This window comes from Moschus berezovskii, chromosome 9 (assembly GCF_049115385.1).
Source record: "Moschus berezovskii isolate FMDL1 chromosome 9, NW_MosBer_1.0, whole genome shotgun sequence".
NCBI classification, from domain to species: domain Eukaryota; kingdom Metazoa; phylum Chordata; class Mammalia; order Artiodactyla; family Moschidae; genus Moschus; species Moschus berezovskii.
Window position 1 is genome coordinate 68,839,533 of NC_142468.1, and position 24,404 is coordinate 68,863,936.

The window sequence follows — 24,404 nt, forward strand, 5'->3', positions numbered from 1 at the left end:
GTCATTCATATTTTAAAATACCTACATGTATTTTTGAAGGACAATAAGCCCTCTTTGGGCTTCCCTGGTGACGCAGACGGTAAAGAATCTACCTGCAATGCAGGAGACCCGGGTTCAGTCCCTGGGTCAGGAAGATCCCCTGGAGAAGGAAATGGCAACCTGCTGCAATATTCTTGCCTGGAAAATTCCACGGACAGAAGAGCCTGGCGGGCTACAGTCCATGGGGTTACAAAGAGTCAAATACGACTGAGCATCTAACACTTTCACTTTCAAACCCTCTTTGATGAACATCTTCCCCCCTCCCTTTGCTGCATGGGTCTCCTGCATTCTGGGGGCTGCTTTGCAGGATGTGGGCAGAAGACAGTTGAAGCTATAGCTTGGGGTCTCAAGAACTGGGTGTGTGATGGGGAGGGAGTGTCAGGAGGGAGGGGAAATATATAATTATAACTGATTCAAGTTGATGTACAGCAGAGACCACCACATGGTAAAGCAATTATCCTCCAATTAAAAAAAAAAACAACACAAAGAACGGGGTCCAGGTAATGACTGTCGTCACTGGGTAAAGATGAGTGAAACTTTATTCTGTGGATTCAGAGCTTCAACATTCAGAGGCCAAGACAGAAAGGGTAAGAGAGTAAATTGCCCTGAAATCCTTGCCTCAGTCCCATGAAATGAGGGGATCTGTACAGGGTGGGGATTGTCTTTCCAGATCCGGAGAGAAGGCTTCAGGGTGGACAAAAGGGAAGGACTTGGGTACAGGAACGGAACGGAGTGGCTGCAGGTGACAGGTGCAGGGGCTTTGGGAAGGGACAAGGATTTCCCTTGCAAAATGCATTCAAACAGACAGAGAGGGAACCTGATCCCAGGGAGGAACTCATCAGAAGAGCAGGAGACACCAGAGGGGCCCACAGATGGACCCGGGCTGGAGACATGGGGGAGGAGGGGTGCAAGACAGCAGGACTCAGAGGGAGGGGAGCTTGGCTGAGTGCTTCCGCGGAGGGCAGGTCAGCATGGAGGATTCCCAAGCCGATTCCACAGCCTGTTAGACACAGGCTGTCAGTGTCTTAGAATTGTTTTTCTGGGAGTTATTTTTGTGCTAGGAATCCCCTCAGCTCCAGCCCCCAAAGGGCCTCCCTCCTCCTGCCCCGGGTCAGACTGGCCATCGGAGGCAGTTCTAGGGCCTGGGCAAGGGTCCCGTGGTGGCCAGGGGGTGGCACCAGGGTCCATGATGGGACCTGGGGCAGAAAGTGGGGCCTGAGAGGGGAAGGAAGTCCTGGTCAGAGCTCTGGCTCCCCCAGCTGGGTTAAGAAGGGTGATAAGAGCAGGTTGGGCAAGAGGAAGTGGGCTGGGCTGCCCTGGGCTATGACTGAGCTCCCGGGGCCTGCGCCCTGGGCTGGAGCAGAGTTAGGGTCATGCGCCCTGAGTGGACCGAGCAGAGGCCTCTCTGAACAGCCCCCTGTCCTAAGTGTTCTCCCCAGAGGCCCCAGCGCAGGGCAGAGGAGGGAGCCTGCAGGATATCACAGTGGATGGTGGTGGCTGAAGGGTGCTCAGGGCAGCCGTGTGCCGAGTGGTGGCTGGTCAGTGAGGGTCCAGGCCTCGGCCACTCTGGAGGGCTGAGAGGAGGGAGTCATGTGACAGGTGAGGGGTGCAGTTGCCTCACTTGCACCTCATTTTCATGGGGAGGAAGGGTTGAGAAAGAGGAGCTGGGTGTTCAGCAAACTTTGCTTATTCAAAGCACACAATCCCAGCTGGACCCTGCCCCACCCTCAACTCCCATCTTCAGGGTGGTCCCAGCCTCCTCCTCAGCCTCTGAGAGAGACAGACTCTGGTGCTCAGGACCCCACCTCTGTGGGGGTCCCTTCCCCCTCAGTGTCCACCTGGGGAACAGTACCCCTAGCTCACGCCCCTGTTGCATCTGATCTGGGACTGAGAGGCCCCTGCTCTGAGGCGAGCAGACCTCATGACCTGCCTCTCAGTGCTGAGCTGCACAGAGAAGGAAGCCCTGAGCAGGAAGTGCTGAGGCGCCGGGGGAGGGCGGGGGCTTTGGGGAGGGGAGCCAGGCCTCCATGGGCAGGAGCAGTGACCACAGCCCCCCAGTGCAGGCTGGCGGGTGGAGGCTGCTTTAAAAGGCAGATAGGCCTCTGGCTGAAGCACTCCTGCTCCCTGTGGGCTGTAAGTGCACCCAGACTTCCGGACTAGCTGGGGCGGGTGCCATGTGAGCCCGGCGAGGCTCCCCTCCGTCTTCCCCTCCTCCCGTGCGCTCTGCCTGCCCAGCCTCTCCAAAGAGGGACGCTTGGCACCATGTCTCTTCTCAACCCTGTCCTGCTGCCCCCCACGGTGAAGGCCTATCTGAGCCAAGGGGAGCGCTTCATCAAATGGGATGATGTGAGTGGGGCTGGAGAGGGCTGATGCAGTGATGGGGTGGCGGATGGGCTGCTGCGGGCTTTGCCTGGGGGACTGGGTTGGTTTTTGTCTGCCAGGATTCAGGCGCCCGTGTGGCTTGGCCAGGCAGCTGATACAGCTGCCCAGATAAACAAACCTGGGGGTGAGGACATGTGCCCAAGCCCGTGTCCCTGGGCGGCCAGGGGCCAAGGATCTGTGTGTGGCTGTGAGAGGAGGGTGGCTGCTCAGGTGGTCGCGGGAGGAAGCCTCTTTGGGTCTGGGTCTTCCATTCCCCCAAACCCCCAAGAAGAGCGGGGTGTGTTTCTCCTGGTCTCAGTGGGGGAGGGAGGAAAGGTGCTCCAGAGCCAAGGCCAGACCAGAAGCAGAGGTGAGCCAGACCCGGCTCCCAGCACAAGCCCCTGCTCCTCCCCACCCACCCCGGCCTGTCCCGGGGATGTCCCGCTCCCCGCCAGCAGCTGTGGGGTGACCCTGAGTGAGTGAGACCTGGAGGTTCTGCTCCCCAGGGCCTGGGAGAGAACTGATAGACTTCTGCTTTTGCCAGCTGCTCTCTGCCTGGCTCCCTGATGCCTGCCTGTCTGCAGGGAATGGGGAAACCACGCTTTGTCCTGCACCTCCGCTGTGTCTGCTCCTTCTCAAACTGGGCCTGATGTTCCTAGCTTCTGGTTCTCCTGGACCCTGAAAATGTGTGTGTTGCCACAGGCCAGGGGTTCTCTGGCGGGGGGAGGGGAAGGATTTGGGGTCCTCCTCAGGGAGGGGAGGCTGCTGGGCTGGCCTGGTGTGAGAGTCAGAGCTGGCTGGTCTCAGGGAGGGAACCTGAAGGCAGGGTGGTAGGGCAGGAGGGGCGGGCCCTTCGGGCTGGTTCCTCCTCCTCACAGGTGGGATGAGGGGGCTCAGGGTCCATGAGTTAAGGCTCTCAGGCCTTTGGGACTGGGCTCGGCTGAGTAATCTGGTTGCCATGACTATGGGGAGCAGCCCGTGGTAAGGGGCTTTCTGCTTTGACAGGAGTGGTGTGGGCACTGCGGCATGGTGGAGGTATGTCCCAGGAGTCTGCGGGACGAGGGAAGTGGCTCAGAATGAAAAGCGAAGTGGCCTCTCTCAGTTCCTCCGGGAAATGTGTGTAACCTTAGCATCATTATGGATGGAGATGTGCCATGTGTCCTTCTCTGTAAGGCAGCCTCCATGCACCTGCTGGGCCCATTGCCCTCCCTGAGGGTCCTGGATCCTGCCTCCCACGAGCAGGAAGCTCCCCGTCTCAGGGCACATGCACCTGCCAGATGAGGCTCTGCTCTCAGACTGCCTTTGGTCCAGTTGGCAGATGACCCGGGTAATGGATAGTGCACGGGATGTAATAAGCTCCCAACTTAATTTTGTATCCCAGAGCCCCTTTACAATGTATTCTGTGGGAGAAGCTCCCCTATGACCCCCAGAAGGGCACTCAGCCAGTCATGAGACACTCCATTGGCTCTTGGGGAATAGACAAGCCTATGACTCTTCCTCACAAAGCCCAGTCTAACTTCAGAGACTGCTGCTGCAGCTAAGTCGCTTCAGTCGTGTCTGACTCTGTGCGACCCTATAGACGGCAGCCCACCAGGCTCCCCTGTCCCTGGGATTCTCCAGGCAAGAACACTGGAGTGGGTTGCCATTTCCTTCTCCAATGCATGAAAGTGAGAAGTGAAAGGGAAGTCGCTCAGTCGTGTCGACTCTTAGCGACCCCACGGACTGCAGCCCACCAGGCCCCTCCGTCCATGGGATTTTCCAGGCAAGAGTACTGGAGTGGGGTGCCATAGCCTTCAACTTCAGAGACTAGTTACCTCAAAACTCCAACCTGACCTAGAATGACATCTTCTACCCCACCTCCAAGAATGGTTTCAGGTGGGCTGCAGACCCTCTGCGAAAGCCTCTGGGGGTCCCCCGCTCCTCCTCTATGCCTACGAGGAGTGGGGTGCACAGAGTGGGGAGCAAAGGGTGCTGAAGCTCTTAACTGAGCAGCTGATTTCATGGGCTGGGCCTGGCAAAAGGGTAAGACTTCTTCTTTTCCTCATGCATATTTTTGAGGATTCTTAGAAGGACCCCATGGACTGTAGCCTGCCAGGCTTCTTTGTCCTTGGGATTCTCCAGGCAAGAATACCGAAGTGGGTTGCCATGCCCTCCTCTAGGGGATCTTCCCCACCCAGGAATTGAACCCACATCTCCTGCGGCTTCTTCATTGCAGATGGATTCTTTACCCTTGAGCCACCAGGGAAGACCAGGGTCCTCCTATCATTTCTGTTTCAGGAGGTCACTTGAAATTACTTCTTCAGGCCCTCAGAATCCAGTTACCACTTTCAGTTTCTTGCAACTTTGGCTTTGCCCCTCTCTCCCACAGGCCCATTTTGGACCCAGAAAATACTCACGGGTTCATTGCCCTACAGACTCTGGGGGGTTTGGGCTCACTGTCACACCACTGTGACTCTCTCTCTCCAATAGTCAGCCCGTCTGTCACCTGTTCATTTCCCAGGCAGGTGTCAGACCCCACAACCTCAGGGGTGACAAAAGCTTTCCAAGTGCAGGAGGTTTAAGGTGAGGGGTCAGGCACCTCCACTCTTCCCTGGGGAGGGAGGGGAACGAAGTTCACAACATAGCTTTTTCCAGAATTAGCAGTGTTCTCTTCCCTCTCATATCCTAACCCCCCTGGATTTGAGAAACTTTTTCTGGACCATTTCCTTTGTAAATTCTACATTTGTTCTGGTTTGATGTGTAGCAACTACCGTGCCTTGTTGGAAACCTCAACTTCAGTATATTGTTGTTTGTGCATACAAAGACCATTAAGATAAAAGGCAGCCTGTGTGCTCTGTGAGTGGAACAGGAGTTCAGAAGTGAGTTCATTCTTCAATCGCTCGCTCCTTCAGCAAACATGGTGCACAGAGCTCACGGCCTGGTAGAGGCTTGCTTCCTGGGAGTCTGTGAGCCCCTGGGGATTTCTTAGACAGGCTTCTAGGTCTGAGAACTGGCCCTTACCCTGTTGTTGCAGCGTGTCTCAGGAAAGGCTTTCCAGAAGCTAGTTTTTGATGATATTTTAGGCAAGAAAGGTTGGGTGCTTGTGTTGGGAGGTGGGAAGGCATATGGGACAGTTGGGTGTTTGGGATCCGTGGATGGGAGGACCGAGCAGGCAGAAAGCTAGGCTGCTTTACAGGGACTGGGTTCTCAGCTCTTACCATGTTTAGTTCTCCTGGAGGTAGCATGGAGCCTTGGTGAGGAACATTCTACCCCTTTGGTTGAGTTGTGGGCCTTGAAAACAGGGTAAGGTGAGGGCCAACACCCTTGCTTGGGGTCCAGGGGGAGAACTTCTATTTAGGATTTAGAGGGGAAACCCTCTTCTCTTCCAGAAATGTCATTTCCAACCCTCTACCCCTTCCCATCACTGGTTCAGAGCTTTGAAGGCTTATACCCCGCCCTTAGCTCTGGAGAACAAAGAGAAATACCCATAGACCCCTGGGACAGCCACCTCCTAGGCAGACGGTGAGCTCTGAAACCCCTGGCTGGGGCCAGGAGTGCTCAGCCTGAAGTTTCAGGGCAAGGGGCTGACTCTTTCTCTCTGCAGGAAACGACAATAGCCTCTCCAGTTATCCTCCGTGTGGATCCCAAGGGCTACTACTTGTACTGGACATACCAGAGTAAGGTGAGGCAGCCCCTGCCTATCATGGCCCCGAACTCCTGCCAATCCATCGAATCCAAGCAGCCTCTTGGTGACACAGGGGTGAAGGTGTGGATGCCAGCCGTATAGAGTGACATGGAAGGGTGGCTCCACAGGATCTCCTGTGGGCAGGGTCTGGCTGCTTTGGGAGGGAGGACCATGGCTGCCTCGAACCCTGATGCTCCACCCTTAACATCCCTTAGAGAGAATGGAATTAGAATTGCTGCCAAGGCTGATTCCCTGTCTATGGTTCTGGGTAACCTTGAGGGTCCAGAGAGATCAGAGAAGTCTCAGCACCTGAGCAGAAAGAAGGGAGGGGGAGTCTGGGGCGAGTGCATCTGGGATGGAGGTGGGGCAATGAGGTCACAGCTCCCGGTAATTTGAGTGGCCAGGGGAGGCGTGGCTGTAGAGGAAGGGAGGAGGATTGCATGAGGAAGGCCAGCCCGCTTGCTGAGAAGGGAAGGTTGCAGTCTGGGAGACCCCACAGTCTTGGCATCTAGAAAAGGCAGCTGGCCAAGATGTGAAGGGGTGCAAAGCTTCCTGCCGTTCATCCTCAATCTGACGTCTTGGTCCACATCCCGGCTTTGTGCTACCAGGAGATGGAGCTTCTGGATATCACCAGCATCCGGGACACCCGCTTTGGAAAGTTTGCCAAGATGCCCAAGGTAAGTGGGCCCAGAGGAGACCAGGCTCAGCACAGCCACCAGCTCCAACAGGGGTCCCTGTTGGGGCGGGGAGCCTGATCTCTGGAGCAAGCAGACGGTCTCTCCCTGAGCCATGAAGGGGTGTGGCTGCCCCCTGGCTTGCTGGGACTTTGGTATCAGGACACAGTGCGTGGCCAGCTCTTGCCCCTAGAGCTCCCCAGGCTGTCTTGGAGGTGCGGCTTGCCCCCTCTCCCCTCCCCTCAAATGCTTTGCCTGTTTTTGCCTAATGTTGGTAGGGAAGTTGGAGGAAGGGATTGGTGGGAAGCAAGATTCCCTGAGACTGGGGACTAAGAATCTGCCTTCAAATGAAAAATGGCAAACAAAACACACAGAACTTGCAGGCCCCACGGCCTTGGTTTGTCTCTTCCTATGGGCTGCTTATCCTTCTGTGGTTCCCACGATGGGCCCAGATGAGATGCCCTCCAGTGGGCCAGATTTCACGACTGAGAAGGAGAGACGGGGAGAGCCACGGTGCGGAAAGCTGGGGGCACACTGTTAATCCCCACCGTGTCACCATCCGCTGCAGAGCCAGAAGCTCCGGGAAGTCTTCAACATGAACATCCCCGACAACCTCCTGCTGAAGACGCTCACAGTGGTATCCGGCCCTGACATGGTGGACCTCACCTTCCATAACTTCGTCTCCTACAAGGAGAATGTGGGCAAGGTGTGTGTGTGGGACAGGTCTGGGCCCTGGGCACTGCCCGGAAATCCCGAGGGACAGGCCTGGGCTCTGGGGTGTGGTGGCGCCTCTGGGGTCAGGGACCTGACTGCTCTGCTCTGGGGTCCTGCAGGACTGGGCTGAAGATGTACTGGCTCTGGCCAAGCATCCACTGACGGCCAATGCCTCCCGCAGCACCTTCCTGGACAAGATGTAAGTGCCCACCTGCCTGGCCTTAGTGCACGCAGGGTTAAGTGTGCGGGACTGAGCCTTGACAGGCTACTTTCTGCCCACCAGCCTTGTGAAGCTCAAGATGCAACTTAACCCTGAAGGGAAGATTCCCGTGAAGAAGTGAGTCTCCCCTATTCAATCCCGACGTGTCCCTCCCCCAAGCTCTTCAAAGCCTTCCCTCTCCAGGCCCGACACCCGTTCTTTGCCTGATGCCTTTCTCAGTGACTTACAGAGAAGGGAAAGGCTACCCACTCCAGTACTCTGGCCTGGAGAATTCCATGGACTATACAGTCCATGGGGTAGCGAAGAGTCGGACACGACTGAGCAACTTTCGCTTTTCACTTTCACTTTCTCTGCTTCTCAGTTTTTTCCAGATGTTCCCTGCTGACCGCAAGCGGGTGGAAGCTGCCCTCAGTGCCTGCCACCTCCCCAAAGGCAAGGTGAGTGGTTCTCCTTCCCCAGCCCACTCCTAGCATTCTCCTTCTCACCTGAGTTGCCTCTGGCTGGAGGGCAACTTAGGCAGACCTCATGGGAGTGGGGAGAGCAGAAATGATGGTACAGTCCTGGCCAACAGTCTGAAAAGCCAGATAACTCCAGAGCTACCGATTCCTGACATCAGGAGAAGTGACAGAACCAGGGCAGGGGGCTGAGGTGCCCAAGTTCAGAGTAGGTTGGTTTACATTCCTTCAGCTCAACACATGAAAACTTCCTTCTTTCTACTGGTGTGCTTGCATGCTCGTCATGTCTGACTCTTTGCGACCCCATGGACTATAGCCCATCAGGTTCCTCTGTCCATGGGATTTTCCAGGCAAGAATACTAGAGTGAGTTGCCATTTCCTTCTCCAGGGGATCTTTCCAACCCAGTGACTGAATCCAGGTCTTCTGTGTGTCCTGCATTGCAGGCGGATGCTTCACCACTTGAGCCATCAGAAAGCCCCTTCTTTTTACTTAAGCAATTAATTTTGAATTACAAGTCGTATGCGGGGTCGCCCATGAGGTACCTTACGTGACTTACAGAAAGGAGCTGTCCGGGCAGACACAGCCCTGAGCCAGGGTTCCTGCCTGGCGGGGGTGGATCTCAGGCCCCCATCCTCCCTTGAGTACCACCCAGAATCCATGGAGTCTTTTCTCCTGATAAGAATTTGGAATGTTATAAATACATAAAACTGAGACCTCACTGATCACTTGTCCCCGTGAATCCCAGGAGGAATCCTTCCCTGCGGTCAGCTCTATGGAGCTGGGGACCCCTTGGTGCCATGAGCCACAGAGAGTGCAAGCTGGGGGTTGGGGGGAGGGTGGGAGGGGACTCCTGCAGGGCACCCCTGGCTGCCGTCAGTAACATCCACGCTTCTTTATTCCTGCCTCCTGAGCTACTGCCTTGGCCACATCCTCCTTATTGATCAGTTCTCCAGCATCGCAGTAGGAGCCCCTGAGCCATCTTTGCTTGTAGTTGATGGGTCCAAGATTCAGTCTAGCTCATCTGCTCAGAGCCTCTGCTCCAAACTGAGACCGATATTGGCTTTTCAGAGTGAACCTGGAAAACAACTGATGGGTTTTTCTGGAATGAAATGCAAAGGCACAGAATTCTTGAATGCCACCAAATCTACTTTCTGTTTCTCTTTCTATAGATTTGTCTCTTCTGGACAGTTCATGTAAATGGAATCATACAATATGTGAATTTTGATATCAAGCTTCATTCATTTAGCACAATGTTTTCAAGCTTCATCCATGTTGTAGCATCTGTCAGTACGTCATTCCTTTTTATTGTGGAATAATATTCCATGGTGTAGATATAACACATTTTACCTATCTGTTCAGCAGTTGATGGACATTTGGGTCATTTCCACTTTTCGGCAATTATGAATAATGCTTCTATGAACGATTTTGTCTGGACATATGTTTTCAAGTCACTTGGGTACATACCCAAGTGAGGGACATTTTTGGGTCATATAGTAACTCTATCCTTAATATTTTGAGGAAATGCCAGACTGTTTTCCAAAATGACCATACCATTTTACAATCCCACTAGCATTGTACAAGTGTCCCAATTTCTCCATGTCTTCACCAACTCTTGTTACTCTCTCTTTTTTATTTTTTAGTCATTCTGTGTATATAGAATCTCACTGCGGTTTTATGCTCTTTTTCCATTTGGCTACATCCCCTGGCTTGTGGGATCTTAGTTCCCTGACCAGGGATAGAACCTGTGCTCCCTGCAGTGGAAGGGTGGAGTCTTAACCACTGGACTGCCAGGGAATTCCCCTCACTGTGGTTTTGACTAAGCGACTTCACTTTCCCTTTTCACTTTCACACATTGGAGAAGGAAATGGCAACCCACTCCAGTGTTCTTGCCTGGAGAATCCCAGGGACAGGGGAGCCTGGTGGGCTTCCGTCTATGGGGTCACACAGAGTCGGACACTACTGAAGTGACCTAGCAGCAGCAGCAAGGCTAATGAGACGGAGAAGGAAATGGCAACCCACTCCAGTGTTCTTGACTGGAAAATCCCAGGGACGGGGGAGCCTGTTGGGCTAACGTCTATGGGGTCGCACAGAGTCGGACACGACTGAAGCGACTTAGTAGCAGCAGCAGCAAGGCTAATGAGAAGGCATTAGCTTGGAGAAGGCAATGGCTACCCACTCCAGTATTCTTATCTGGAAAATCCCATGGACAGAGGAGCCTGGTGGGCTACAGTCCAAGGGGGTCACAGAGAGTTAGGGATGACTGAGCGACTAAGCACATACACACACAGTTTATCCAGATTTTCTTCAGAATGTTTTTGAAAAGTGCAAAACCCTTTAAAATGTTTACTAGTTGTATTGGTTTCCCTGGCTGCTGTAATAAATTACCACAAACTAGGTGACCTGACATATCAGAAATTTATTCTGTCGTGGTTGTTGTGGCCAGATATCCAAAATCAAGGGCCATGCTCCCTCCAGAGGCTCTAGAGGAAAATATTCCCTTGCCTCTTCCAGCTTTGGGTGGCTATTGGCATTCTTTGGGTTGTGGCCACATCTCTCTGTCGCCTCTGTCTTCACATTACCTTCTGCTCTGTTAACTTAATCTCCCTATGCCTCTCTCTTATAAGGACACTTCTGTTGTAATTTCAAGCCCACTAAGATAATCTAGGATAATTTCATAAGAAGAGCCAAAACTTAATTACATCTGTAAGACCCTTTTTCCAAATAAGGAGACAGTCAAAGGTTCTGGCGGAGAAGGCAATGGCCAGCCACTCCAGTACTGTTGCCTGGAAAATCCCATGGACAGAGGAGCTGGTAGGCTGCAGTCCATGGAGTCGCTAAGAGTCGGATGACTGAGCGACTTCACTTTCACTTTTTACTCTCATGCATTGGAGAAGGAAATGGCAACCCACTCCAGTGTTCTTGCTTGGAGAATCCCAGGGACAGGGGAGCCTGGTGGGCGGTCTCTGGGGTCACACAGAGTCGGACACGAGTAAAGTGACTTAGCAGCAGCAATAGCAGCAGCAGCAAAGGTTCTGGGGATTAAGATATGGACATATCTTTTTTGGAGGTGACCTTTAGCCCACTACAGTCTGTCCCCTGTGCAAAATATATTCACCCTACCCTAATATTCCCCAAAGTCTCAAACCTAAAGTTTAAACTCTCATCCAAACATCATTAGTTCAAAAGTCCTAAATCTCATCTAGATCATCTAAATCAGCAACAGGTCAAAACCCTGGGGCAAAATTCCATTACATCTGTGAATCAGTGAAAAAGACAACAGGGCTCCTACTTCCAAAATGCAGTGGTGTGATAGGCATATGATAATAGTTCCAGACATTCCTATTCCAGAAGGAAGAAAATGGAACAGACATAGAAAGGAGTTCCTTGTCCTGATGATTTTCAGAATTTGGCCCAGCAGAATCCCCTTCCCTGCTGGATCAGATGGCAAATGCGGGAGACCTGGGTTTGATCCCTGGGTTGGGAAGATCTTCTGGAGGAGGGCATGGCAACCCACTCCAGTATTCTTGCCTGAAGAATCCCATGGACAGAGGAGCCTGCAGGGCTGCAGTCTAGGGGGTCGCAAAGAGTTGGACATGACTGAGCGACTAAGCACAGCGCACAAGGCTAATGATGTTGCGCATCTCTTCATATGCTTATTGGTCATTTTCATATCTTCTCTGGAGAAAAATCTATTCAAATCCGTTGCCCATCTTTCAGCTGGACTATCTTTTACTGTGGCATGGTCAATTATTGGACATCTGACTTGCAAATATTTCCTCCCATTCTGTGGTTGTCTTTTTACTTTATTGACAGTGTCCTTTGGAATACAATTTTTAAAAAAATACGGAGCACTTCATGAATTTGCATGGCATGCTTGCATAGGGGCCATGCTGACCTTCTCTGAAGGAATATAAAAAGTTTAAATTTGGATGAAGTCCAATCTGTCCATGTTTTGTTATCATTCCTTGTGCTTTTCTGGTATCTCCAACTATTGTTGTTGAACTGTCCATTTCTCCCTTCAGTTCTGTTCATTTTGCTTCATGCATTTTGAGGTTCCGTTTTTTTAGGTGCATTGTTTGTATGCAAATTGATTTCTTTTGAAAATGTATCCTTCACTTAAAAAGAAAAAGATAGCCCGCGGCTTTGACAAACAGCCCCACTTGCTTGTCACCTCTTTCCTTCCCTGTTCTGGTCATTCTTAGTTCAAATTCTGTCTTACCCAAGAGACTCGTGCTCATTCACTCAATCGTGTTTGACTCTTTGTGACCCCACGGACTATAGCCCTCCAGGCTTCTCTGTCCATGGGATTTTTCAGGCAAGAATACTGGAGTGGGTTTCCATTTCCTCCTCCAGGAGATCTTCCTGACCCAGGGATCAAATGTGCGTTTCCTGTATTGCAGGCGGATTCTTTTACCACTGAGCCACCTGGGAAGTGACTAGCTGAGGTCAATTCAGGGGCAAAGCAAACCAGCTAAGATGCTCTCTGCTCAACAAGGGCCTTGAAAAGTAGGGGCTCAGGGTGCCCTTGATGCTCTTCTGTCTGCCCTGAGCCATCCCTCTCCCCAGGCCCCCTTGCACAGGGCTGGGCCTAGTCTGAGGTTCTTAGTGTTGGGAGGTGGACCCAGGAGTCATCAGTGACTCTCTATCTCCCAGAACGATGCCATCAATCCCGAGGACTTCCCAGAGTCCGTGTACAAGAGCTTCCTCATGAGCCTCTGTCCTCGGCCAGAAATAGATGAGATCTTCACTTCCTAGTGAGCTTCTTGGGCGGGGCTGGGCTTGGGGGAGGGGTGGTGGCTGAAATTCCCACCTGCCATGCTGATAATTAGGTGATGTTGCTAGAGAAGGGGGTTGTCTGAGCCCCCTCTCACCCCAGCCCAGGGGATCTAGAGGGGGACCTGTGCTCCTCTCTCTGGCCTGCAGCCACTCCAAGGCCAAACCCTATATGACTAAGGACCACCTGGCCAAATTCATCAACCAGAAACAGCGCGACTCCAGGCTCAATTCCCTGCTGTTCCCGCCAGCGCGGCCTGACCAGGTGCAGGGCCTCATCGACAAGTACGAGCCCAGCGGCATCAACGTGCAGCGGGGTGAGGACTGAGGGAAACCTGGGCCCTCCGTGGACCTTTCCCGTCCCCGCAGCTAGGCTGCAGCCCTGACAAGCACCCCGTCCCACAGGCCAGCTGTCCCCCGAGGGCATGGTGTGGTTCCTCTGCGGGCCGGAGAACAGCGTGCTGGCCCAGGACAAGCTGCTGCCTCACCACGACATGACCCAGCCGCTCAACCATTACTTCATCAACTCCTCCCACAACACCTACCTGACAGGTGGGCCCTGGCCCCCTCACAGCCGACCTCTCTTCTTCTGGGCCCTCTTCCTGTCCCTTGAATCCCCTACAGGGGTTGCTCACAGGCCAGCCCCGCGATGGAGTGGGGCGCGGCAGAGCAGGACTACCCTTGAGTGACGCCCCTGCCCCTCGCTCCTCCTCCGGTTCAGCCGGCCAGTTCTCAGGCCTTTCCTCTGCTGAGATGTACCGCCAAGTGCTGCTGGCAGGCTGCCGCTGCGTGGAGCTGGACTGCTGGAAGGGGAAGCCCCCCGACGAGGAGCCCATCATCACCCACGGTTTCACCATGACCACGGACATCTATTTCAAGGTGAGACTCGGTGTGCAGAGGCTGGTGACAGTGGCACACCTGGGCCAAGAGCCTTTGGGGGTTGGGGGTGGTGAAACAGGAGCGGAGGGATGGCTGGGAGGCCTTGGACCAGCGTGGGGACTAGAGGGGACCAGAAGGGATGGGGGCCAAGAGTCGCCCTCCAGTTCTATATGTGTGTTGAAACTGGAGAGTGGACAATGGTGCCTTTGGGGGAGTGGAAGCCTGTAGCATAGCACTTACCTCCTTCTTCCCCATGGGGTGCCCTTCTCCTCCAGGAAGCAATCGAAGCCATTGCAGAAAGTGCCTTTAAGACCTCCCCTTATCCGGTCATCCTGTCATTTGAAAACCACGTGGACTCGTGTGTATCCAGGCCACCCAGCCTTGTTCTCTGCCCTGGCCCCGTCTCCCACCTGCTGCTACCCTCCCCACAGTCATTCCCCAGCCTCTTAGCCATGCCTTCCAGCTCCCTCCCAGGTCTCCTCACAATCTCCCTGGGACTGCGGGCTCTCCTGCCTGTGTCCCTGCCTCCCCAAGTTCCTGAGCCTCTGATCTGGGTCATCGGGGGGCACAAAAGGATGGATAAGAGGGTAGAGAGGAGCAGCTGAACAACACCCACGTCTGCTCCCTGCAGACCCCGCCAACAGGCTAAGATGGCTGAGTACTGCCGGACGATGTTTGGGGATATGCTGCTCACAGAACCCCTGGAGAAGTTCCCGGTGAGAAGACTTCACTGTGGGCCATCTGGGGCTGAGGGCTGGGGACCCAGGGCAGGGTGCCTGGATGTTGGGGGGAAGATTGTTGGGTCCTATTGTCTACCACATGTCAGACACCATGCTGGGCTTGAGGGACATGTCAGTGGCAAAGAGCCAGTCCCAGAGCTCAGATTGCTTACCCTCTAGTTGGGAGGCAGACAAGTAACCATGCCATTACAACCAGTGGCTGCTTTAGGAGTACTTGGGGCTCCAGATCTGGTCCTGGGGATTAGGGAAGGCTTCCTGGAGAAGGTGATTATTAAGTTGTAACCTAAGGGAGATAATGGATTTATCCTGATGACAGTGGGCAAGGGTGTTCCAGGCAGACTGAATAAGCTGAGAAAACCTCACTGAGGAGCTGGGATAAGTTGGGTTGGACAGAGGACTGGTGCGCTGGGTGGACTGAGGAGACACGAGGCTGGAGAAGTAGGCAGGGGGCAAGTGGAGGGCAGCCTGGCCTGAAGGAGCTTGGGCTGTACCCTGAAGGTGAGGAGATGGCTGAGGCCTCTCTCTCTTCTCCCACAGCTGAAACCTGGCATCCCCCTGCCCAGCCCTGAGGATCTCCGAGGCAAGATCCTAATCAAGAACAAGAAGAACCAGTTTTCTGGCCCTGCATGCCCCAGCAAGGAGCTGGATGGGGAGGCTGAAGGTAGCAGCCCACCCGATGCCCCTGTGGGTGAGGATACAGGTGAGTAGGCCTGGGAGGAGTAGGGGTGGGCGTGGGCATGGGGGGAGCATCTGGACTGGGAGAGAGGGGCTGGACCTGAAGGGGAGAGCCAGCCTGGTGCCCCCAGTACTGACAGAGCTGTGTGTGGCAGTGTGGGCTGGTGAGGACGGGGCTGAGTTGGAGGAGGAGGTAGAAGAGGAAGAGGAGGAGTCGGGAAACCTGGATGAAGAAGAGATAAAGAAGATGCAGTCAGATGAGGTGTGTGGGGAGTCCTCCAGGCGGGGGTGTGGGGCCGGTCCCTGGGCTCTGTGCTGGCCTCTCATCTACCCTCCCCCTCCTCCTTAGGGCACAGCGGGCCTGGAGGTGACGGCCTACGAGGAGATGTCCAGCCTAGTCAATTACATCCAGCCCACCAAGTTCATCTCCTTCGAGTTGTCTGCTCGTGAGTTAGCCCGGGGTGGTAGGTGGGAAGCTGGAAGTCAAGATTCGATGCAGGAGAAGGCCCTTTGGAAGTATGTCCTGACACCAGAGCCGCCTGATGGGTGGGGGTGAGAGCCAGGCAGGTCCTCCCCTCCCTTGGGCTGGGAGCCCTGTCTATAAATACCCAGCAGAGGAGCCAGGCAAAGGGCATGTTTAAGTGGCAGTGGCTCCCAGTGTGCTGTCACTGTACTGGGAACTTGGCAGCAAGCAGAATGCTCTGGAATGTGTCGGTGACAGGCAGGTCATTCACCACAGGCCACCTCAGCTGGGCGTCCGGGGGCCCCTGTGGTCTTTGGGGCACGAGAACTGGGAGAGGGTGGAGGGCAAAGACACCAGGCATAGCACAGAGCCCTGTCCCCTTCCCTTTCTGAGCGCACCCGTGCCGTTTGCCTTTATCTTCTCCGGACATGCTCATGAGATCCTCTCACCTCCTATGCATGTCCCCATCACCAACACCTGTTTCTGTGTCCACCCTGAGATGCTTCTCATCCCTGAACCCCCAGCCTGTGCCCCTTCCCGTGCACCACTCTTGCTGCAGGCCTCTAACCCCTGTGCCCTGTACTTCATGGAGTGTTCCTGATCCCTGGGGTTACCTCTGTATGTTCCCCACACCCACTGTGTGTGCCCAGGGCATGCACCCCACTCTCCAGGGCTCTGGCACTCACAATCCACCCCCGTGTGTGTCCACTGTGCATACACTTTACCCCAGGACACACTGCGACCCACAGAGATCTGCACATTTCCTACCCCGGGGCTGGCCCATGAACCCTCAGGCCTCAGTGGCTAAGTGAAGTGTTAGCTGCAGCAAAGGGGAAGGCAGGTCTGTGGGAGAGGAAAGCCTGATGTGGACTCTCCGTCATTCTCTACGCAGAGAAGAACCGAAGTTATGTCATCTCCTCCTTCACGGAGCTCAAGGCTTACGACCTGCTCTCCAAGTCCTCAGTGCAGTTTGTGGAGTATCCTTCAGACCTCTGCAGCCAGGGTCCCTGGCGGGGTGGAGGGCGGGGGGCCTGGGATGAAGCTCGTGGGTCTTTGGTCCTCCCGGTTCCTATACTCCATGGCAGCTACAACAAACGCCAGATGAGCCGCATCTACCCCAAGGGTACCCGCATGGACTCCTCCAACTACATGCCCCAGATGTTCTGGAATGCTGGTTGTCAGATGGTTGCCCTCAACTTCCAGACGATGGGTAAGGGCATGATCAGACCCTTAAGAACCTTCCCCTGCCCCTCCCACCTTTACTCCTTCCCTGGGGAGGGGGAGGTCTTTGAAACAGGCTTGGGGGAGCTGATGTTCAGTTAGGGTGATGCAGCTAGGTGGGTGCACGTGCAGGTGTGTGAGCGTTTAGTGCATCAGCTCATACCAGTGTGACTGCAGGTACACCAGTGTGTATGTGGTGATGCCAGAGTGCTGGCAAGGGTTCTGGCTTTCTGGCTACTCAGCCTGAATGGGTCTGTGGGAACCCCTGCTCCACTGGTCTCAGCTCCCACTCTGAGTGTGAGGTCTGGTTGTGGCTTTGCTCCTGCTGACTTCGGACTGGGGGCCCTTCCTGAGAGATGAGACTCTAAGGAACCAAAATGGGACATGAGAAACCCTCACCCTCACGGCCCTCCCAACCTCCCTGCTCACAAGACGGGAAAGGTGGGGAAATGTGGAAAGAGAGGCTATGTGCAGACGCAGAGCTGGGGCCCCCTGCCTGACTGCCCCTGTCCCCCCAGACCTGCCCATGCAGCAGAACATGGCGCTTTTCGAGTTCAACGGGCAGAGTGGCTACCTCCTCAAGCATGAGTTCATGCGTCGGTCAGACAAGCAGTTCAATCCCTTCTCAGTGGACCGCATCGACGTGGTGGTAGCCACCACCCTTTCCATTACGGCAAGGCCCTGAGGTGGACAAGTAGCTGGGAGGACTGGGGTCTTGAGGAAAAAGACACAGGAGCCCCACCCCTCCATTCCCAACCCCCTCCCCTGATATCCTGAAAACTTCAGCCCCAGCCAGTTCCGTGCAGTAGCAAGTTGCCTTGGAAACTGCCTCCTCCTTTGCACTGGAGGCTGCCTCTTGGTCCCCATGGAAACCAAGGGGAAGGGCTGAGGCTGGGTTGGGGGAGGGGAGAAGAGTGGGCAGAGTGGGGCAGCAGGAGCCCCAGGCCCTGGTGGAGGGCCCTGTTCCTTCCTTACTGGGGAGGGAGGTGGGGAAGCCCACACCTCTTCCCTGAATGCTGGAAACACCCTGGATGCCAGAGTTTAGCTGTCACCCTTGAGCCACACAGCCTCTACTCTGTGGTCAGAATTGAACAGGGCTCTTCCCAGTACCCAAGAATGAATGTTTCAGCCAGGGGGCTGGAGGACTTAGGTTCCAGGCATGGCCCGAGTGGGGAACTGATACTGATCTCCCGTGCCACACCCCGCCCCTCCAGGTGATCTCTGGGCAGTTCCTGTCGGAACGCAGCGTGCGCACCTACGTGGAAGTGGAGCTGTTTGGCCTTCCGGGGGATCCCAAGAGGCGCTATCGCACCAAGTTGTCACCCAGTACCAACTCCATCAATCCGGTCTGGAAGGAGGAGCCCTTTGTCTTTGAGAAGGTGGGGGCGGGGCCCAGGGCAGGCAGGGGCTGGGACCTGCCCTTCCTTCTTGGGCTCTACTGGTAGAAGAGGAAATACATAAAGGGAGTTCTCTGAACCTCCTCCTCTCCCCACCCCTCACCTGTGCCCTCCTGAGTATCAAGAGTTCAAAAACCAAGTTTACAGAAATTTCCTTGGTAGGCAGGTTTCGTGTGTGTGTACAGGTGTGTATGCACATGCTTGTTCATGTTAGGATTAGAGGCAGAAATGTGCACTCCCAGACCAGGGTGCAGGGGCCCAAGGAACCATGGGGGTCTTTTGCCCCTACTGGATACTTGTTGACAAAGCGGCCAAGGGCTGTCTGCAGCAGGCCCCCGGAGCCCCAGGCCACATATCCAGCTCTCTGCCCTGTGTGGACCAGTCATGACATGAGCTGTTAGGATGGCTATGTGTGTGGCTTAGAGCGGGACTTTTGTCTTCACCAAACCTGGTAACACCCGCCAGGTTCTCACACTGACCCTAGATTTCTGGAGCCAGGAAGGGGGAAAGCCTGGCAGCCCCCTCCCCACTCCAGTTTGTCCTGTTCTGAACTCTCCCCAGATCTTGATGCCTGAGTTGGCTTCCCTCAGAGTCGCTGTGATGGAGGAAGGCAACAAGTTTCTTGGACACCGCATCATCCCCATCAATGCCCTGAATTCGGGTAAGGACGGGGGTCCTTCTTTCCTGTTGCCAGTGGGTCTGAGACCAAGACCAGTATCAGGATCCCGTCCACAGGATGGGGCAGCTTCAGGAAGGTAGCCCTGTCATGTTATCAGCCCAAGAAAGTGGGGCAGGAATAGTACCTCTCCAGGAAACTGACAGAGGTTGAGGCCTCTGCCCACCCAACAGAATGTCTCTAATTTTCTGGAATTACTGGGGCAGTTTCCCAAGCAGCTGACACTCACTGGGCACTTAAAACGCTTTAATGGCTTATAACACATTCTCACTTTATTTTGAGAATAACTACATGAAGTGGGCTTCCCCAGTGGCTAAGTGGTAAAGAATCTGCTTGCAATGCAGGAGCTGTAGGAAACACAGGTTCGATCCCTAGGTTGGGAAGATTCCCTGGAGGAGGGCATCGCAATCCACTCCAGTCGTCTTGCCTGGGGAGTATCCCATGGACAGAGAAGCCTGATGGACTACTGTCCATAGGGTCGCAAAGTTGGACACGACTGACTCCACTTAGCATGCACGCAACCACATGAGGTAGACACTGTTACCCCCATTTCACAGATGTGGAAAGTCTCAGAGATTTAAAGTAATCTACTCAAGATCACCGGAGAAGGCAATGGCAAGCCACTCCAGTACTATTGCCTAGAAAATCCCATGGATGGAGGAGCCTGGTAGGCTGCAGTCCGTGGGGTCGCTAAGGGTCGGACACGACTGAGCGACTTCACTTTCACTTTTCACTTTCACACATTGGAGAAGGAAATGACAACCCACTCCAGTGTTCTTGCCTGGAGAATCCCAGGGACGGGGGAGCCTGGTGGGCTTCCGTCTATGGGGTCACACAGAGTCGGACACGACTGAAGTGACTTAGCAGCACTCAAGATCACACAGCCAGGAACCAGCAGGAGTGTTGAGTACCGGGCTGATGGTGAGCAGCGCTGGAAGCAGTGGGCTCTGGCTCACTGGCCACCTGGTCGTGCCCCACAGGATACCATCATCTCTGTCTGCACAACGAGAGCAACATGCCACTCACCATGCCTGCGCTCTTTGTCTTCCTGGAGATGAAGGACTATGTGCCTGACACCTGGGCAGGTAGGAGGCCCACGGAATGCTGGGAGCCCCAGGCCGTCCATCCTCTCTCCTTTCTCAAGCCAGCCTCCAGAGGAAGGCAGAACAGGGTATCCTGGGGCAGGTGAGGATGGGAGAGGCTCCGAAGCACATCTCCTTACCAGGTCCGCCATGCCCCTGTGCACCCAGATCTCACGGTGGCCCTCGCCAATCCTATCAAGTTCTTCAGTGCCCATGATAAGAAGTCTGTGAAGCTCAAGGAAGCCATGGGAGGCCAGCCCGAGGTCCGTGCAGCCAGGTCTCCTGCCAGGGCCCCCCACAGGCCTGCCCCATCTGCGGGAAGATGAGGGTGGGGGTGGACTCCTGGGCTGAGGGTAAGAGGCACCTTCCAAACCAGCTCTCCCGACAGAGTCCCTTCCCTCTTGGGAATCACCCTGCCAGCCCGGTGAATGGGGCATCGGCTCCAACAAGCAACGGGTCAGCAGGTAAGCACTCGGTGTCCTCCCACCTACGCGAAGGGTCTTGACCTCTCCGCTGCACGCATAGGCACATCCCAGCCTGGCTCCCAGCCTGGCGGCAGCTTTTCACTAAAAATAAATAAAAAAGCGAAGACTTTCACCTGGGGAGGGAACAGCTGCGTGTGAAGCCTCAGGCTGGGCAGTGCTCAGCAGGCAGCCCACACTGTCACGGGACTGGGCGGGGAGCAGCCGAACCCAGGGGCCCGCAGGGCACCCCAAGAGCCTCGCCTTTGGCTCTTGCAGCGGCTGGGGCCAAGGCCAGGGAGGAGGCCACGAAAGAAGCTGCGGGTAAGGCCTGCTGAGTCCGAGAGAGACGCTGGGGTCGAGTATGGGGAGGATCGGGGACTCTATGGCGGGGGGCGGTTCCCGGGGGGCGCACTCCTCACCCCGGCCCCCACAGAACCGCAGACCGCCAGCCTGGAGGAGCTGCGGGAGCTGAAGGGCGTCGTGAAGCTGCAGCGGCGCCAGGAGAAGGAGCTGCGGGAACTGGGGCGGCGCGGCGTGCGGCGCCGGGAGGAGCTGCTGCAGAGGGGCGCGGCGCAGCTGGCCGGGCTCGGGCCGCCGGGCGCGGGGGGCAGCGGCGGGTGCCGGGGCCGCAAGCTCGGCCCGGGCAAGGGATCCCGCAAAAAGAGGTACGGGCGGTGGCGAAGGCGGCGGCGGCGGCATCCTGCCCTCGGCGGCGCGGGGGGCCTGGGGCTCACGGCCTGTTCCCACGTGGCCATCTCAGGACCCTGCCGGGCGAGGACACCGCCGGGGCGGCGGCCGAAGGCCCCGAGGGCGAGGACGTGCGCCTGCGAGAGCTGAGGGACAGGCTGGAGCTGGAGCTGCTGCAGCTGGGCGAGGAGCAGTGCGAGTGTGTCCTGAAGCTCAAGGAGCAGCACGGGGCCCAGGTGCGGGAGCAGCACGGGGCCCAGGTGCCAGGAGCGGGAGGAGAGGAAGCCAAGGCCAGACCCCACACCTTCCTCACATTGCACATCGAAGGGCTTCTCTTCTGCTTGGCTTAGCCGGTTCTTCCTTTCCCTCAGCAAATGACCAAGATGATGGAACTGGCCAGGGAGAAACAGGCTGCAGAGCGGAAGACCCTCAAGGAGACCTTGGAGAGGTATGCCTGCCTCCCTTCTTCTCCTGACTCTTACCTCCCAGGAAGGCCCAGGCTGCAGGAAACGTTTTGCTGATGCCTGTTTCTCTGCAGTGACACCAAAGAGATGAAGAAGAAGCTGGAGGCCAAGAGGCTGGAGCGGATCCAGGCCATGATGAAGGTCACCACAGACAAGATGGCTCAGGAGAGGTGAGCCCTGGAGGGGAGGCAGAGGACTTAACTCCAGGCCTCGTGCTGAGCAGAACCACTCCAGTGGGAAGGGGCCTCCCTACAAGGGAATCCTGACTTGCTTCCTGGAGTCTGCTGGTTCTTGAAAGGTGATTCCACTTCTGTCACTTCTGAATCAGAGAATGTCCTCCTTAGGCAAAACACAGATGCCACCACTATTTGAGCAGAGAGGAGAATTTAAGGGAAAATTAAACATGCCAAGGGGGAAGCGAAACCTTGGGACAGTTGATCTCCACCTACACTTTCCCATGCATGCCTTGAGGAACAGTGCATTTTAGTGAGGAAGCCCCTTCCCTCAGAAGGCCCCAGGGCTCCCAAAGGCTTCTCACGTCCTCCTTGGGTCCATCTGCTTACCCCTTGGGCTGGTTCCCAGACCAGACATAGATGTGCCAGCCACAGATGATTCTGTGATGAAGTTCTCATTTTGCCTACACCCTGTGGAGACTTTGTCCCACCCAGCTCTTCTCAGCTGCCTCTTACCCATCTGAAACTCTGATCACCCCAACAGGTTGAAGAGAGAGATTAACAATTCCCACATCCAGGAGGTGGTGCAGGTGATCAAGCAGGTGTGTGAAAGCTATGTTCTTTCCAAACACTCTCTGAGGGAAGAGGTGGTTCCAGGCCTTTACTTTGCCCTTAGGAGATGCACTGTCTCAGTTGGCCCACGCAGCTAGTGATGGGGCAGGAGGCAGTGCAGGGGAGGGGCTACCCCTTGGCCATCCAGGGTTCTAGTATTTGTGCAGAGGTTGGGACACCAGCCTAAAGGGGTCTGTATCTGCCACTTACTCCTGCCCAGATGACGGAGAACCTGGAGAAGCACCAGGAGAAGTTGGAGGAGAAGCAGACAGCCTGCCTGGAACAGATCCAGGAGATGGAAAAACAGGTGGGGGTGGAGGGGCGTGGACCACTACCCAGGCCCACAGCAGAGCTGGCCTGGCTCCAGGGTGTAAAGGGACCGGGCTCTGGGGAGCTGCCAGTCAGGAGGTGGGAGGAGAGGGACTGGCCCCTCTCCCCAGGGGCGTCAGGGCTCTGGTTCCCAGGGGATCATGAGGCATCTCTGCAGATCTCTTCACTTGGTCAGCAGACCCTCCCCTGAGAAACCCCCTGATGGGCTCCACTTCCCACCCTGATCTCCTGGGCAGTCTGAACAAATCAGGCATCTCCCAGTTCGGTTCCATTGTCCTGGGGAGGGAGAGGGGGCAGGTGGCCCATCCTGAGCCAGGGGGTGCTCTTCACTGTCCCCACAGTTCCAGCAGGAGGCGATGGCAGAGTATGAGGCCACGATGAAGGGCCTGGAGATGGAAGTGAAGGAGTCAGTGAGGACCTGCCTCCGGGCCTGCTTTCCCTCTGAGGAGGAGGACAAGCCTGAGAGACCCTGCGTGGTCTCCAGGGAGCTGTGTGAGCAGGACACACTCACAGACCAGGCAGAGACCGAGGAGAGCCACCTCTGATGCCCCCATCCCATGGGGACATCCTGCAAGGACATTCACTCTTTCCTGGGACATGGCTCCAACCCCTAGAGGAGAGGGCCCCTTGTGTTCTGAGGTGCAGGAAGCTGGAGCTCCCTTGGACACTGGAGCCTCTCCCTCAGCTTCAGGCTAAGGTGGAGGCTGGAACCATATGGGTCCCCTCTGGGGCCTTGAGGCCCTCTCCAAGCCAACATCCTGCTCCTCCTCCCCTCCTCTCTGAATAAGTGTCACATATTTGTTGAGGGAAAAAATATGACCTGGGAGGCAGGAAATGGGGTCCTGGCCCCCCACTCTTGCCTTTCCTAGTGAGCCACTCTGGACTCAGTTTACTCTCCTGGAGGGTTAGACCTGGCCACCTGGAACCTCCACTCCTGCCCCAGTAGTTCAAGCAGGGCCAAACTCCAAAAGCTCCTGCCCTAAGGCGTGTGGCTCAGCCTAGGGGCTCCTAGGCCCCATCTCCAGCTTGCCCTGAGATGACCTCATTGTCAGTTCCCGGCGGATACAGAGTCTGGCGCTTCCTTCCAGTTCTTTGGGGATGGATGGCTGCTCCCAGGATCCCAGACTGAGATGCCTTTCCTGCCTCCTGCCTGTGGGGGATGGGAGGCTGATGTGGAAAAGCTGCCTCAGTTCTATGACCCTCAGGCCACCGAGACAACTAGGCTGGGGGAGAGGGGAGAAAGACGGTCTTTTGTGCTCTCTCCCACCCAACGCCCCATCAACCCTTTTCCAAGACCTGGGGGCACTTCCCAGCATGTGCCCCCGACTCAGGCTGTCTGACAAGGTCAGCACCATTTTCTCTCCTGACTGTATGAAGTTTATTTATTTTTCTCTAACTCCTACTAAAGAACCCTGTCCCAAGATTTTCTGCCTAAGCCTGGCCTCTGTTCTCTGGCTGAGAAATGGGGAGCAGGCAGCAGAGTAGAGTGCCCCTCAACTGAAGTGCATGGGGGGAAAAGCCCTTAAGAGTTGAACTGGGCACGAGGTCCCTTCCAGAGCACAGTGGAAAAGCCCTGCCTCTGGGTTTGAAGAGGATTCACTTCCCCTTCTGCCAGCCCTGATGCCATAACCACTGGAAAA

General features: G+C 55.5%; 1 protein-coding gene and 1 non-coding gene across 6 annotated transcripts; one reads left to right on the forward strand and one right to left on the reverse strand.

Moving 5' to 3' along the window:
- Nucleotides 1-534: 534 nt before the first annotated feature.
- On the forward strand, nucleotides 535-24,187 carry PLCB2 (phospholipase C beta 2). 5 transcript variants are annotated; one of them, XM_088839798.1, is made up of 32 exons: nucleotides 535-626; nucleotides 5,984-6,061; nucleotides 6,673-6,741; nucleotides 7,307-7,444; nucleotides 7,572-7,651; nucleotides 7,736-7,789; nucleotides 8,034-8,109; nucleotides 12,782-12,882; nucleotides 13,052-13,218; nucleotides 13,307-13,453; nucleotides 13,623-13,780; nucleotides 14,056-14,138; nucleotides 14,412-14,496; nucleotides 15,058-15,220; nucleotides 15,351-15,457; nucleotides 15,545-15,641; nucleotides 16,551-16,635; nucleotides 16,744-16,868; nucleotides 17,398-17,552; nucleotides 18,094-18,258; nucleotides 18,838-18,937; nucleotides 19,933-20,037; nucleotides 20,203-20,297; nucleotides 20,411-20,498; nucleotides 20,775-20,819; nucleotides 20,932-21,163; nucleotides 21,259-21,421; nucleotides 21,557-21,633; nucleotides 21,724-21,819; nucleotides 22,367-22,424; nucleotides 22,655-22,741; nucleotides 23,106-24,187. In XM_088839798.1, exons 3-32 carry the CDS (start codon nucleotides 6,676-6,678, stop codon nucleotides 23,307-23,309), a joined length of 3,402 nt encoding a protein of 1,133 aa, XP_088695924.1. In that variant the 5' UTR covers nucleotides 535-626; nucleotides 5,984-6,061; nucleotides 6,673-6,675; the 3' UTR covers nucleotides 23,310-24,187. The 5 variants fall into 5 exon arrangements, with proteins under 5 accessions (XP_088695924.1, XP_055292911.1, XP_055292908.1 ...); XM_055436933.2 differs by lacking the exon at nucleotides 535-626 and adding an exon at nucleotides 2,062-2,385; XM_055436934.2 differs by lacking the exon at nucleotides 535-626 and adding an exon at nucleotides 2,062-2,385 and having other exon boundaries at nucleotides 20,423-20,498.
- Nucleotides 11,966-12,068, reverse strand: LOC129563690 (U6 spliceosomal RNA). The gene has a single exon (XR_008687424.1). It is a non-coding gene; the product is annotated as a U6 spliceosomal RNA (small nuclear RNA).
- Nucleotides 24,188-24,404: the final 217 nt, after the last annotated feature.

Bases quoted from the DNA above. Each gene is read 5' to 3' on its own strand.
- PLCB2 (XM_055436933.2), top strand. From the start codon at position 2,302: ATGTCTCTTCTCAACCCTGTCCTGCTGCCCCCCACGGTGAAGGCCTAT. The intron at 14,497-15,057 runs GTGAGAAGACTT...CTTCTCCCACAG, and splicing joins AACCCCTGGAGAAGTTCCCG to CTGAAACCTGGCATCCCCCT. The intron at 21,164-21,258 runs GTACGGGCGGTG...TGGCCATCTCAG, and splicing joins AAGGGATCCCGCAAAAAGAG to GACCCTGCCGGGCGAGGACA.